The 17,093-nt window shown below is 31.0% G+C and overlaps 1 protein-coding gene across 1 annotated transcript; it reads left to right on the top strand.

The window, feature by feature from the left end:
- The first annotated feature begins 732 nt into the window (after positions 1-732).
- LOC130895870 (uncharacterized) lies at positions 733-15,103 on the top strand. The gene is made up of 6 exons (XM_057803447.1): positions 733-871; positions 4,827-4,865; positions 4,966-5,096; positions 9,109-9,325; positions 13,117-13,252; positions 14,861-15,103. Exons 1-6 carry the CDS (start codon positions 835-837, stop codon positions 15,024-15,026), a joined length of 726 nt encoding a protein of 241 aa, XP_057659430.1. The 5' UTR covers positions 733-834; the 3' UTR covers positions 15,027-15,103.
- Positions 15,104-17,093: the final 1,990 nt, after the last annotated feature.

The following is a 17,093-nucleotide window of genomic DNA, read 5'->3' as shown; positions in this document are numbered from 1 at the left end:
TTGTTATACGAAAAACCTCTGTCCAGATTCTTTAGAAGTGACAATGACTACGGATAACCAGAGTATTATTCATACTATATCGTGAACCTTCTGAGGGATTGATAGAGTAGCTACACAATGAGCGTACTCAACAACAAGTGGAGGAGACGCCTTAGGTCGTACGAATATGACATTTGGAAATAGACATAATATATCGTTTATATTCACAAAAATTAATACTCTGCTCAAAAGTAGCGTTCTCAGAAAGTAATTTCATGAAATCTTCAATAACATATATTTCTGAGGGAAACCTCACAACCGAACATTACTGCAACACTATGTTTTCAACAGGACGGTGCTTCGGGTGTTTCCAATCACGTGAAACGATTCGATGATCACCAATATCGCCACACTTATTGCAATTATATCACTTTCTGAAGGGTGATCTGAAATTTGATGCCAGCTTATATTGAAGATGTGAGAAAAAAAGAATCAGAGTAGTAATAAATAATATATTGGTAGAGGGTACTCGAAATTTCATAAACTCAATCTATCATCTTTAGTGAATGGTCCAAGAAGAGATGTAGATTTTTAGCATCTGTTTTGAGTCACCTATCGTTACCAATCGTTTTTTGTGAGAAAATAAGATCGTTAAGATTCAATTATTTACAAGTTTTTCAGTAACCCCACGTATTTACGACATACATGGATAGCGCTCTCATAATGCTGAAGTATCATTTATCTGCTATCTATATGGTTTTCAAAATATTTATTCAATTGAACTCGTATATAAGAGCACAATAACCAGTTATCTACATTATTCTTCTATAAACAAGTTGAGTATTAATATTGAAAATGAAGTGGACTACGGTAACAATTTTCTTAGTTATAAGTAAGTTTACAAAATTGTGATAAAACATTGCAAGATTTTTTCGTAGAATTAAATTGCTTCTGTTTTTTTGTGGAAAAAATGTTATTGGAGAGTATGAATGCGTTATATCACGATTAACGCAATAAACAAGTTCAACAACATAAACAGGAGCAGTTTTTTTGTATAATTTTTCCTATAACAATTTTTCCATCCCTTTCGAGAAATTTCATTCGTTCATTCACTCATTCATAATTTGTCGTATTTATTCATGAAATCATTTGTGTTTCCGTCGAACTATAGTCACTGAGTGCTAAATCAAGGAAACATAGTGAGTTAATTAACGTATTCTCACCATATACTTTTGTGTTGTCGCATTAAGTCGATTCAATAAACAATAAATAGATATAAATAATGCTTGCCACTATATTATCGGCTGATAAACCCTCCTTAGCTCGTATTATTATGGAGGCACCCCGAGAAACCTACTGTCCTTTTTACTATTTGATCTCAAGTGTGTTGTGGCCAATCTAGGTTCACGAAATGGCTGAAAAATGTCCATATTCTAATTGAACAACACCAAAAAATTCAGCGAATTTGTCATACGTTAACGTTTGTCGTCAACTATGAGCAAACAGGGCACCCAGCTCTAGAAAAAACTATTCATACTCGAATGATTATCAGAATACTGAGCTATGTGTGATGTCTACAGTTGATTTTGGATCGAAACCATAATTGAACATTCTACATTTTCCGTGATCCTTGGTCCACTTTTTCACCTTTGAAATTATTAGTGTAGAATTTTCATACAAAACTAACTTCCGTTTTTGTCTTAAGATACGAGGTTGTCTACAAACAAACATTCACTAAATTACACATCTAGACCAAATTTCTGAGGAAGAAACAAAAGATTGTTGATATAAGTAGAATCGCTTTTCAAATTAGAAAGCTCACTTATTGATCTGTACTCGTTCACTATCAATTTGTATTATGAATTTGATGGATTACGGAAATAATAGTGAGTTTAAATAAAGCAAAACAGTAATCGGTATAAATTGTTACGAGAGCACATTTCTTACGTTAGAAAAATATGTTTTAATATCTGTCATTGTTAGAAAATGAAATGGTCACCACTTTCGTTTTCCTCAACCTCTCTTCTGCGCGATGTTTTTTCTATAGAGTCATTCCGTATTGTTGGTGGTCTTCCTCTGAGCTTTTTCGCATATCATCTTGACTCTCAAATTTTCTTCTCATTCTTTACCCGTCTTAGATGGTCGTAGCATTTCAATTTTGTAGTAATGATTCTTTCTAGTATGGGTTTATGATACATCCATATATGTTTATCTCGTATTTTGTCAATTTATATTACTAATAGGACTTCTGAGTTCTTTATTTCCATTCCGTGTACTTTGCTCACAAGCACTTTTGTCAGTATTGTAGTTAAAATTCAGAACTGGTGAGTACACGGAGTGAGAGTAAACAGCAATATTTGTCTTTATAAAGTTGGTTTTTATTCACCTCATTAAATATATTCAATGTTTCCTCACATCTACTTGAAATTTTGCATGATATCTAAATTGTACTAAATGTTCTTCAATGGTTCGAGACTTTCACCACTATCAAGTTAGAAGAATAAGTATTTTCTAGCTTCTTAGTAAAGTTTTATAAAAATTTCACGTAACCTCTAGTTGCCTATCATTCCTAGATTCCTAGATAATATCGATTAACTTCTGTTCTAACTTAAACAACTCAAACAACATAAAGATTTTCCCTTTTTCTTCACTTTCTTAGAAATATGTACATTCATTACCTTGCTTATTGTATCAGCTTCAAAAATTCACATACATATTTCTGGACTACCTTGTATGTACAGAGAATATTAAAATTATGTTATGTGTGATGTATATTTGTGAAATATTTCTTAAGGAAAAACCTGGAAAATCCTGTGATTCGATTGTAAATAGAAAACGATGATAAGTCTATTTATTTGAATCAATATTGTGTTCTAAGTATTAATTAATAAAAAGCAGTATTTGTATAATTTAAATGGTTATATACTCATCAATTTTCTCTCGGACAGTTTATGTCTAATATATGGTTCAATTATATCGAAGATAAGCGATAATAACATGAGTCTTAGCCTTTCTAATCATTCTCCGAGACACATTGATTTCATTGAAATACACAAATGATTAATATTTAAGAACATGTTTTTCCATTAATTTGTTTGCAAATCTGTTATTAGTAATAAGAGTTCTAGTTAATTCCCCATACTCAATTTGTAATTCAATCAACTACATTCATCTTATCGTCTTCAGTTATTTTATTTTATTTTTATTAAAATTAAGGCGTGATGAGTGAGATTGCCACGTAGTATTTTGTGTCAGAGGAACTGAAAGTATTTTTTCTGAGTATATTTTTAGATTCTGATCCATTTACTAGTTATCTCAATAGATTTTCTAGTAACTAAATTCAAATTTTCACTAGTTTTTTTTTCATATAAAACATAGTTTTGAAGCGAATTGCTTCTCATTATACAAATTATTATAGAAAACTTTGTGAACTATTTTCTTGGAAAGAAAGTAAACTCGTGAAATGGGAATTGAATTCACTGCAAGCCACTGTTCTTAGCTATCCATAAAATCATCCCAAATTATCATTTGGTGCAGAAAAATCTATAGTGAACCTTTCAATGTCAGAAATCATTTTCTATTGGAGAGATCATAGTTAGAAAAACTTTTTATTTCTGAGAAGTGTGAGCAGGGTTTCTTTAGGCAGTATAATGAAACAGTTCAATGGTAAATTTTCAATAGATTCCTCGGCGACAAATAAAACTGCTTGATCAATAATTATATACAGGGTACTTCTAAATTCTACAAGCAGTAGAAAAATTGGCAACATCTTAAATATCAGCTATTCATTTCTGTGGCGAATTTTGAAGAACAGCAACCATATTCTTACCACATCCAACGGGTTCAAGCTCTTTAACTAGATATTTCCCTCAATATCACACATTATCGCGATAATCATGTAAATGCAGACGAGAATCCCTATAAGATTATAGGGCACCTTTTTCAAATCGTTCAGTGAAGGAGATAAATTTCCAATGAAATTTCTCGAACTCTCCCTGAACTACTTGAAAACATCGCATCAGACAAACCGGGTCTGGAAACCCATGACACGTAGGCTACGTTCTCATATTTTGTCTAGAGATGGTCATTTCCTGTATTAATTAGAATTTTCTGTATTTTACATATTCGCTGTTTTCTACTGAATTTATTTGAAAAATTATAGATGATTGAGTTTATTTTTTTCTCTGCATCAAATGAAATAAGGATATTGAGCTATAATTTTATTTCATAAAACTTTATCCTGAGAAAAGCTTTGATACGAAATAAAGTGAGGTCTGCTTATTTCAACTCCGCATAATATACCAGGAATATTGAAAAAATTCCTCTAGTGAGTCCTTTGCGAGTGTACGGAAATTATAGAATTTAAAGTTTCTAGCATTACTGAAATTTTAGAAAACAATAAAAACTCAATTTTAGTCACCACCTTTTAAATGTGATATCTCAGAAAGGGTTGGGCTCAAAAAAATTAATTATAGCAAAGACCCATTTTAATTTCATACAAGCAATCACCTCCTAAATTTTTTTGCATGTATTCAGAAACACCCTATACATATATATATATATATATATATATATATATATATATATATATAGAGAGAGAGAGAATTTCTTTCGTATTTACTGGAACTGCATTCGTTCCTTGTAGGAATAGCTCACTGATGTTTATTCTAAATATCTGGATGGCTAGAGAAAATGGAAGAAAGAAAGAAATTGAATGAGAATTAGAAAAGTTAGTTGATGCTCTTCTTGAGCATGAATGTATGTTTATGTTTCTATTATCATGTGATGTCAGAAAATATCTAAAAATCTAAAAAAATATTTGAGTTCTATATTTTTCCATATTTCAGGTCTCACAAATGCTGAAGATGTTCAAGAAAAAAGGGGAGGTACGTATCATTTTATTCTAATATCATATCAAATTAATATATATTAATTCTTATATATTCGACTGTTCAAATCAAATAATAAATTCTTTTATTTTTCCAGTACTAAGACGAACTACCAGACAAGCATTAAACTCGATGTCCACCTCGTTTTTACAACAAACAGAACGTAACATAATAAATAATTGCAATAAGCATAAAACTTTATCTTACACTGACGAACAAGACTTGAAGGTGAGAATTGATTTATCATATAGATGAATTGAACTAATGGTAAAGGAAAAATGTTGGAGCAGCAAATTAACTATAAAATAACTCCATTGTATTCTCAATATTTTATTCCAACAGAATCTGTCCGTTCGACCAATAGGTTGCATAATTAAATACAGAGAATACTAAGGAGTGTTCGAGTTGTATGCATCAGAAAAATTATTATGGTTTCATATTATGAGTATTTGGTTCATAATCTTTCTTTACAGCAGATTCAGTTTCAGCCTCATATCGAATAATTACACCTAGATGACTGAATTATTTGACTACCTCAGAAATGTATGATATTTTGTTTTCGTGTTCAATTATCAAAATTCTCTGGTACCTTTAAGCAGCACACCCGTCATTTGCTAGTCATTTTAATCGTTTATTCATTATATGTAAATTCTTTTAGGATAATAATTTTTTTTTGGGACACTGCACATTCTAAAAAAATATCACTGAATAATCTCATCATAATTTCAAATAACTATTTAACGAGTTGAAAGCACTGGAATTCAAAGTATATTTAGAAGTATTTGGAAGAAGTCGAGCTACCACCTACGAGTGGTATGAGATATGAAGGACGATAGACTTGAAGTTACAGTTACAGTAACTACTTTCATATTGCTGCTTACATAATGAATTTGTGAAGCATTTGATAAGTTGTTGGGCTTAAAATATACGAGACATTATTTCCATTCACCAATTTTTCTAATTCTAATCTTTTAGTTAACATTAAAATTGTTTTGTGAACGATTTCAATCAATAAGTAATTTATTTCATGTAGAAAGCAAAAATATTCCACCTAAAAGGTTTTAAGCATCAATTGATGAACAATAACCCAATCTAGTCGTATTAAACATTGATAATTATGTGTCAATTTAGGATAGAAGAACCAGTGAGGAGAGTATCGAAATATCCTGCTGTTTTTTCTACTATTAACTTACAAGTATATGTTTGTATTTGTTCCACAACCGTCATAAATTGATGTATTTGTTTACATGAATTTAATCTAACCATATTTTCTGATACTTATTAAAATCATATGAGGTTAATTATTGAGAAAAATCTAAATTCAAAGATGAAACGTTAATTAACCCCCAAAAAATCCTTTCGCTGATAAAAATACGCAAATATTCACTATAATTCCAAAATAAATTTAAGTAAAAGATAAAAAGTTACAGCGGTTTTGCCACTTTACGCTGGTAGAAAGTCACGTAGACTTTTTATAGCAATTTTTATACCAGTATCAAAATTATGTTCATATCTATGTTTATGTATTCAGTTATTGTATAGAATAACTGATTATTTCATTGAATAATGAGTCAAATTATTTGATGTATAATCCTACTTCACCTAGATACTCTCTAAAATACGGAAAGAACATTCAATTATACATTAAACAAATTCAAGGACAATTTATTGATCATAAATAACAATAACTTCCATTAAAATGAATTTGATTCCTATTCCGACTATTAATTGAGACGATTCGTATTGTGATATATACGTTCTATTAACTAATCGTGGTATATGAGATGTTGGACGGTATTTTCACAAGTTTGATATGTCAGATGTTCAACGGTATTTTCTATCAACGAAATGCAGTATGTAAGATGTAGAACGTTAAGTTCTATTAACTAGTCGCAATATATGAGATACTGAACGGTATTTTTCATCAACAAGTCACAAGTCGCGGTATTCCAGATGTTTGACGGTATTTTCTATCAACGAAATGCAGTAAGATATAGAACGGTATGTTCTATTAACTAGTCACAATGTATGAGATACTGAACTGTATTTTCCATCAACAAGTCACTAGTCGCGGTATGTCATGTGTTTAACGGTATTTTCTATCAACGAAATTGTTGTGGGATCGTGCAGATTTTGAGAATTTCACGTATTCAAAAGTAACAAATTTAATATATTTGATAGCACAGATTTTTTACAATAATTTTTAAAAATCATGAACAGAACTATTAGCAATTACAGTTTTTATTGATGTCAATGTTCTTCTTCTTTTTCTTTTTTTCGCGGCAACCTCTTACTTGCGTTCGAGATGTCAAATATGCTGCGTTCGAGGTATTCAACACTAATATTAATCTTGGTTGGGTAGAACACATATCTTGACTACAGGACGCTTCAGCTCCGTTGTTGCAGTTCTGATAGTTACGGAACGTATGATGTTGTCAACACCGGGGTGGATTTGGAGGATTCGTCCGAGTTTCCACTTTAGTGGTGGAAGGCCGTCTTCTTTGACTATGACCAGGGTGCCAACTCGAAGTAGTTGAGGATGGTTTATCTTCCATTTAACTCTGGTCTGAAGATGTGAAATATATTCTTTGGTCCATCTTTACCAGAAGTGTTGCAGAATTTGTTGTGCTCTTTGAAAACGTGATAATCGGTTTTCCTTGATATCAAGGAGTCTCGGTTCAGGAATCGTCGTTAATGCTTCTCCTATCAGAAAGTGCCCAGGAGTTAAAGGATTCATATCGTTTGGACCATTAGATAATGGATAGAGTGGTCGGGAGTTCAAACAGGACTCTACTTGACACAATACTGTAACAAATTCCTCCAAAGTAAGAGCCGCGTCCCCCATTACTCGTCTCAAATGAGACGGTATGAACGGTATAGATCGGTATGTTCTATTAACTAGTCGCGATATATGAGATGCTGAACGGTATCTATCAACGAATTGCGGTAGACGACGTGTTGAACGATATTTTTTATCAACAAAACGCAGTACGTGAGATATTGATGTGAAACAATTGACAAGTCGTGGTATTCCAGATGTTTAACGGTATTTTCTATCAACGAAATGCAGTATAGAACGGTATGTTCTATCAACGAGTCGTGGTATATAAAGTCTCGGTTAGCGAGATCATACAAAAAAAGCCTTAATATTTGTAGTATAGCTTCATTGTAAACTATGGATCTGAAGTTCTTCGATTTTATTTTGTCTACCTTTCTCAGTATGTGGTTTAGCATTGTTTTATTGGAAAAAAAACCAAAAACCCTCTTTCTGTTAATGAAACATTGGTATTGTTTCCATAAAACCTAATACAATCGCTTCACCTGTCCGTTATATGCCTCGGTATTGATAGCTCGATCTTCTGGAATGATTTTGTAGTACTCTAAATTTTCATAATTCCATCAAACCCACATGAAATCTTTCCGGCTAGAATCAACCCATTTGCGATGGGCTCTGGTAAGTGTACTTCATCTAACCACTGATTTTCCATGTTAGTGTTGTTCAAATTAATCTTGTTTAATCGTATATAACAATATGTCTAATGAAACGATTATCTTTCGTTAGAGGCGTTTCCACTTATAAAAACCGAAAGTACTTATGTATTTCCATAGCACCTACGTGGTTTATTGTATCAATAAAGTATTTATGTACAGCTTGTTGCTGTGTACTCTCTGTGTACGCTCTGTTCCATATCATTTTAAGGTAATAATATCCCTAATGTTTCCAACTACAATAAATGCAGAAGTCCTCAGAAGTCCTCAATTGTAGCTATGTCTATTGGTCTTCTGTATCTACAACAATATTTTATCTATTCCTAAGTCCACTAATTTCATATTTTTAACATTTATATCAATAATCGCTAAGTGGTTTCTTTTCTGAACTCCTTACTCTTCAGATATCAGCGTTGAAATTGTTAGTGGTGAGTGATGATATCTTCCCTTGTTTTTTGACAAGACAATTCGAATCTCTCTTAAATTTTCCTCATTGACAAGTTGGTTTTCATTTCTGTAGAAATCATTTGTACATAACAAACAAGGAAAATAGAGAATTTTCTTCAAAACATTGTCATGATTCAGCAGGAACCAATACAATCTGTCTAAAACCGATCAAAATCGTTTGTTTGGTCATATTTCATACGTAAAAAATCAGTTACCTATTATTTTATAACATTTTGATATATAATATACTTTATGTTACTTTTTCAGTTACTTTCTCAGTTACTTTAATGGCAAATTTTTCTAGGAAACATTCGATACTATGAAGAGATGTGTACAAAAATCTCCCATTTTCACTGTTTCAAAACAAGATTTCCTGGATAAAATTGAAGAATGTAGTAGAGATTCCATCAAGAAAGTGAAGAATTGCTTAGCTAGTAACCAACAATACTTCCCAGATTTCATTTTGAGTCTATCTAAATCCATGGTTCATTTCTTATATGATGACAAACCTCTATTCACAGGTGAGATCAGATATAAATTTTTTCAAGAATAAATATGATGAAAGATTTGAAAGTTTGTTATTTCATCTGAATTATCGAACATATTTAACCAATTAATACTCGAAACTTTTCTCTATGATGATTGTCATAGCCCAAGCAACTAAAGTTTTACTCAAAATAGTTGATATAAAATTATTAATATACAGAATGAGTTACAATCCAAGATTTTCACTAATATATTTCATAAATTTTCTTTCCAAACATCAACAAATTATATTTTATGATTGGTGGTACCCAAAAAAAACCATTCGGGATGAATTGAATCGTATTCCTTCCATAAGTGAATTATTAGGTTAAACTTTATATTTGGATTCCATTTTCACAATTAAATGATCTAACCGCACCAAACCAAGTTCATCTCTTCATGTATAAGTTAGGTGTGGTTCATGACCATAATTCTGGAATATATACTGAGCACATTTTCTCTGGAATTGCAAAAGGTCTATGCTAGAATCTAACCGCCTCTGCAATACCTATACAATCATTTATAATTCAGAAAAATAAGGTCTCCCTTTTTTTGGACCTAATTCCAATTCTATATTTGAATATGAATTCATCGATTAAATCGATTCCCCCCATATGAACTAGAATTATTCGAAGCAAGATTCGTTTTAGAATGTCTATTCTAAAACGGATATTGATAGTCTAATTATATCAAGAATGTGAATTGAATTTCAATGAAAAGATATAGCAAAAAACGGAAGGTTTTCAATTTTTTCTGAAAAAATGGAGCAACTTTAATTGAAAATTTGACCATAATAGAAAAAGGATTCATGAATATGAAAATAGTAACTTTATTAAAAATAAGAAAGAAAGAAAATAACTCTTCCTTCACCACAATGAAACCAAGCAGGTAACCAGATAACCCAAAACAACTGTTCATTTTCCACCTTTACCCTTTTTACATTCAAATATTGGCTAAGAACTGAAAATTGTTTATTCTCAGAGAATCCTGAATTGTCATGCAACCTCAGTTGCAATTATCAACTAATGGTTGAAAAATATGAAAAATTACTTCTACTCACTGATATTCTGCATAAAATATTCCTAAGTTGACCGTATTTGAAATATAAACTTCAGAAACTATCATATCTTATCAATTTGTTGCATTCAAAATATTAAAAAATTTACAAAATATCGAGGTTTTTTCACAATTTTTTCGTGAATCACACCATCAATCCAATTGATTTGAATGCTATGAACATTTGAAATGCTTTTACAAGCGAAAGTCATTATTAAGTTCTGATACAACTTGGTCGCTTAGATTTTCTTGAATCAATCAGTATAACTTTTGAACTTTCGACATACAATCATTATCTGTCAAAGTATAAGCTGATAAATTACTTATACTTTATTTATACTTCACTGATTGAAACAGGATTAGAAATAATTTCAGAGTGTGAAAAGTGCAACCCAACTTTCTGGCTGACATATAATGGTGTCAAACTTTATAGCAGTAGGTGTGAAATTAAAGTATGTACTACTGAACAAATTCTAATAACATAGTGAAGTTTGGATGATAAAATGATAATACTTCTCAAATTATCGATTTCAACATATTTTTGGGTACAGATTTCTCGTTAATCGTGATAGGGATCTTTAGCATATTACGTCATTTCCATCCCCATTTTTCCCTTTCTGTTTTCAAATTTGATGGAAAACTTGTTTAGTATACATGTAGAAAATTATGATGATACAAATGTTGAAACTTTTGTAAAATTTAAAAGATAAATTGAAAATTCCAAATGTTTACAAATTTTGAACTATTGAAAAAAAATACATCTTCTGAGAATAATTGTCACACATTATTACATTGTATTTTGAAGATAACTATCAAATTTCGAACGCTTATTGCAAATATTTTGGTTTTGGCTTGTTAAGCAAATACGTCTGAAGTGATTCGTGACGATTTCATATAGAATATTGGTTCCAACCTTTTTAATTTGGATTTTTTTTCATATCCATTCACGTATATAGAAAATGTCGAATTTCATTTAGAGAGTGGAAAATAATTGTAGATATCCCAAATCATACAATGCGGTTCATATGTGAGAAAAACCTGAAATTTTTATTCTTAAATTGACAAATTACAATATGCAAATATCATCTCCCTCCAGCACCTCCTCTGAATTATAAGAACTCGAAATTTTAAATAAGAAAGGGAGTTGTTTGACACCTTGTTGGAAAGGAATTTTAGTCCTCTATTGAGCAATATACAGTTTTTCAAATTGGGTACAATCATAACTGAGAAAATTAATTTTTCATATATGAAATTTTTATGAGATCTCTATCACAAAACTTTACGTAGAATGAAGATAATCATGCCGCATAATATTTAGAATATTTTTCAATGTACTTTACAATTAAACTAAATGTTCAAAATGACCACCATTCACTTCTTGGCGAGGCGATTTTTGGAATTCTCGTACATTTTGTAAGACCGCAGGGGTTATTTCGTTAATTTCTTACGTTATCCATTGAAATAAACTTTATATTTTGAATAACCGCATAAGAAGTAATCGAGAGGAGTAAAATCGGAGAATCTAGTTTTCCAATCCATCTATTGGGAAAAACATTTAGATAATTTCTAACTGTACGTGCAAAACGCGGCTCAGTCTTGTTGGTAGTAAATAGATTGCTTTGGATGATTGACATCAGGAAAAAGTCTTTGAAAATCTAGATAAACCTCACCATTAACTGTGCTCTCAATAATTTGATTGTTAATGATACCAGCCCAAACAATCACTTATTCAGGATATTGAGTGTCATCCTCACACATCCAGTGAAGGGTGTCTCTGTTCCCTTATCTACAGTTTTGTTTGTTAACCGTTAAAACGTTAAATCTTTGAGTCTCGGACAAATAAACCATACTTAAATTTAATACGCCCATAAATATTATAACGACGTCTTTTAGTATCTTTGAATACCTAAATGAGAACTGCCAACCAGGTTCATATCAATTGATTATTTAGCTTTTTGCCTAATATTCTAGTATCTTCAAAGATTGTTTTCTTATGTTTAGCAGAACAGATACGAAAATATCTGATTATTTCTATACTATATTTTAATATACTAGATAATATTGTTGATTTAAACGTTAGGATAACGGAAGAAATTAACAAAATAACCCCTGAGTTCATACGAAATCTTGAACGAGAATTCCAAAATCCAAAAGAAGTGAATGGTGGTATGTATATAAATGTTAAGCTTTTTGATGTCTTAACAATGCTAAATTGAGTCGTCAAACTTCGTATAAGGGCGTATATTTATTCCATTATAATTTGAAAGTATCATTCAATGCAGAATATAATTTCAAAAATTCTACTAGACTTTTCACTATAAATATCTTCTGTTTAATTCATTTACCAGCAAACAGATAATCCAAAATATATGTATATGTACCAGGGTACTCAAAATTTACAACCATTTGTTCTCAAGTTGGCGAATTTTTTTTCAATAAGCATCAAAACGGATTTGGCTTGGTTCATGAAGTAATCCATCAACTTTGTTCATAAAAATAACATTATTCTCATTATAAGTTAATTAAATGAATATTTTCCCTCATAAACGACCCCAAAAAAGTATCAAAATGGTTTAAATCCTGACTATTCGTTTCTCATGAAAATCAAATAGTTATTCCTAAATTGAACTACATCTAATTTTATCATTTTAAGATGTTTTTCGAGTAAATATGTAGTCAAAAAATATATGTAGAACCGATACGTATGTAATCTTCGATATTTTAATTTCAGATTACAAAGTAACCAGCTGTATTAGCACTCTTGGACGCTACAGCATTCTTCTAGAATATATCGAATGCTTGAAAACCACCTCCGCCAAAACACATGATGACCAAAACATTCCCATTTCTCAAGAAGAATTTTGCAAGTAAGTTCAGTCATATTTTATTGGTGTAGTGAGTTTTTGTCAAGCAAAAAATATGTTAAGAATAAGATTGAATACTAATAATTATCAATTATCATGAAAAATTTTAAGCAAACATAAGTGATCGGTGATGATTGATTAACAAGAGGTTGTCCCAGGAGAATTAAACAAAATAATCTCCTTTTATCCAATTTTCCATGTGTTGTTTTCCTCGGGAACGTAACAACATTATTTCTTCATGGTTAGAGAATTTTTAACAAGTTTAACGGGCAATTTTTCAAGTTTGAAAGTAATTGTAGGATACGAATAAGAAGCAGATTCACTTGGAGTAGTTATAGTTGAGCTTTCATTCTCGATGGGCTGCAGTCTTACCAATAAAATATCTTATCACAAATTTACTGAAATTCTCCACTAATGTTAGATAGGAAGCTAAATAACATCTCGTCTTCACACTTGAAAAGGTCACTTTAGAGAATGTGTACCCTCAAATATAGAAACAACTATTCCTATATCTACATAGTTGCAAAGGACAAATTATTCTTTAAGTATATTTTTTCTCTCCATTATTCTCAAATACTCTTTGTACAACTTTGAGGAATGCTTGGGACCGTTGTCATGCCAGAAAATGTATTTTCTTTCAATCAGGCGCTGGACAGAAGGTACTACTACATTTTCCTTCAATTTTTTTATAGCCTTCTTTCTTCAAAATGTCTCAAATTCTTACAAGGTTTCCAGTGTCCCATCCTTTAGAAAATCCCCAAACCATCAACGAGTTTTACAATTGGGATTACACATGGATCTAGTATCCATTCTTCCTTCGACACGCGCACATCACTCTCCTCCTAAATCGAAAAACCTCAAACTGTGACACATCACTCCATAAAACTCCCTTCAACTCTTCATGAATCCAATTTTTATATTATTTAGCCCCTTAATTTTGTTTTGACGACTTAAAAAAGGTTTTTTCACTACCACCCGCTTTTCTTAGTCTCCTTTCCAAGTACTTCCTAAATTCATAGATCTACGCAGCTAACTCTGAGCTGGTGAGTCGTCTGATCAATAGATCAATACAATACGTTTTATCTACAGAGTTTGTTCTTACTCGAGCCCTTTTGAACATTATCTATCGCTAAAGCTCACAGTTAAAGAATGATAAACAAATCAGATGGTACGTGCAAGTTTCTAACTTGTTGCACCCACAGACAAAATATAAAAATGTGCTCGTATAAAGTAAACAAATAACGGAAAATATTAGTTTTGGTTTGTAAGACAACATTTCGACCTTCGCTTGACAATATGAGAGAGACATTTGTTAAAGTATAATATCATGAAATTTAATACAGTACAACATCGTAAATCCGGAATCGCTGGAAAAGGATTGCTTCCGGATTTTAGATCATACGAACATTTGAATGCATTTATGGTGGAACAATCGCATTTTAGAAAACCGGACTTACGATGTTTAACTATGGGATGGGCACAAACTTTTCACCAGTACTGTTTATTAGGGACTATCAAAGAAACGACAAGTGAAATCGTAATAGATGTGTTAATATTGGCTATTTTAAATTAATTTAAATTAAAATTGATAATAGACAAATTTGTTTTCAGTCGTTACGTACCAGCTACGGAATGTTTCCCAGGAACTTTAAGAAAACATTGTGATAATAATGACAGAGTTGACAAATTCCTGACAGATTTCTTAGGAGCCACGACGCAACCATGTAAATCTGACTATCAAACTTATGTAGGATTATCGAATAAAATTGATGCTTGAATCAGTATAGTAAAGCAAAAATACTTTATAAATATGTTAATTGATTTTAAGTATTCAAAATAAATACTTTTTAATTATTGTTGTGTTATTGTTCGTGAATCCCTACAATCAATAAACTATATAATTAGAGACTATGTTGTGTTATTATAAATTTACCAGAGAGTCAACAAACAAATGCATGAATTTGAAAAGTAGTAGATCCTCACGTTTTTCAAGCTATAGAAGAATTCATTATAAAGACATTAAACCAAAATACTGATATAAAAAATTGGAATCAGATTGAGTATTAAATTAGAAAAGAAGGAAGCTGGTATTTATATTGTGGGAAAAAATGAAACAAATTCAACATATCAACTATTATTTTCACGTCGTTCAATATAAGTAAAACCAAAATTCACTGACCAATAGTTTTTATTTTCTATCTTGTACAAAATATCAGGATACAGTGTTAGAAATATGGAAAAATTCTACAAAAATAGTTGAATAAAATACAGTTAAACGCAAATTTACAAGGTTTCTAAATAAGTTCAAAATACTAGAACACACTGAAACAAAAAATAAAATCAGAGTGGGATGAAAATCAGCATCAATTTACAAACGAGGGAAGCTAGTATTTATATGGAGTAAAATAAAAGCAAAATTGATGTGAAAAAAAATAAAACAAATCAAGAAGATTCTAAACGTTGTTAAATATATGTTGAATATGTTTTTTGAGAAAATACATTAGATAAACCAAAATTCACTAACCTATTTTTACTCTCCTCTTTAGCCCTCCTTGATACAGAAGGCAGCAAATCCACTGGTAACGATTTAAGAACATTGAAATTAATAATAAAAAAATATCTTTACGAACTCGTCCACTACATGGTTCATAAGGCATGTTATGGTATAATGGAAGTTTAAAATTCGGCGGATACGGCGAATTGCCTTCATTACATGTCTTGACCACAGCGGCGAGTTGTTCATATAATTTTTTTAAAACTAATTTCTAAGAAGGTGTTGTTATTTATTCGTGTCTTACGTTCTCAATTCATGTAAATACTTTACACCACACTTAATAATTATTATTATTCACTTATCACTATCACTTAACTAACTTAAATACTTTATTCAAATTCCACGATTACTTCTATTTCGGTCTGTTCACTACGGCTATTTATTATAAACTGAATGAAACTGCACCTTATAAACTCCTTATATATCCCAAAAGAATTGTTAAAACTCTTAGATTTATTCAAAAGAAACAATAATAAACTTCATGTTATGATAAAAACTTATTTAAAAGAATTACAATCAAAAGCGGCGGGTCCGCCGAATTTTAGAAATCCACTAAATCCAGGCAGGGCTAGCTCTAGGGCGGAGTGTGCCTCTAACAAAAGTTATCTGATTTATCTGAAACTCTTCATACCTCGTCCTTAGTTATTGATTTTTTTATATATAGAAGAATGAGAAGTAAGCTTTTATTGGGAGCTCTGTGTGAAGTAAATCGTGGAAAGAAGGGAATGTTTCTTCAACTTTATCATTCCGATTTCTTAATTATGAGACAAATATTTGAATCATTAGCAGTGTTAATAAAGCCATAATTCATGGCGAATATGAGGAGAATGTGTATAAAATGGCAGAGAATTGAGTTTCTAGTAAAGAGATGGTTAAAATTGAACATTCATAAGAGCAAATATGGGATCATTTGAATGCTATCATATACTTTGATTTATTGTCCAATGAACAGAAACTGGACAATATCGATGAAATAAATAGGTCCTTTGTAACATGCCAAACAACGTTGGATTGAAGAAATTGTTTTATATATTGTTTAAAGTATTCAAAAGTCCTGGATGATTGATCTCTTTATTAAAATTTCAGGTGAATTTGCATAAATTTAAATATAACAGCCTGTTGAAAATCGTTCTCCCGGCTTATCATTAAAAAATAATGCTTTCACTACCGCTATAACTGTTTGAGTTTTTAAAAAGAGAATTAATTTTATATTCTTCGTCGCAAATTAGAAATACAATTAAAATCGATCTGGCTGAACCAACCAATGGATTGATTATTAAAAAGTAATTT

Source organism: Diorhabda carinulata, chromosome 6 (assembly GCF_026250575.1).
Source record: "Diorhabda carinulata isolate Delta chromosome 6, icDioCari1.1, whole genome shotgun sequence".
Taxonomy (NCBI): domain Eukaryota; kingdom Metazoa; phylum Arthropoda; class Insecta; order Coleoptera; family Chrysomelidae; genus Diorhabda; species Diorhabda carinulata.
This window is presented reverse-complemented; position numbering and strand designations above follow the sequence as displayed.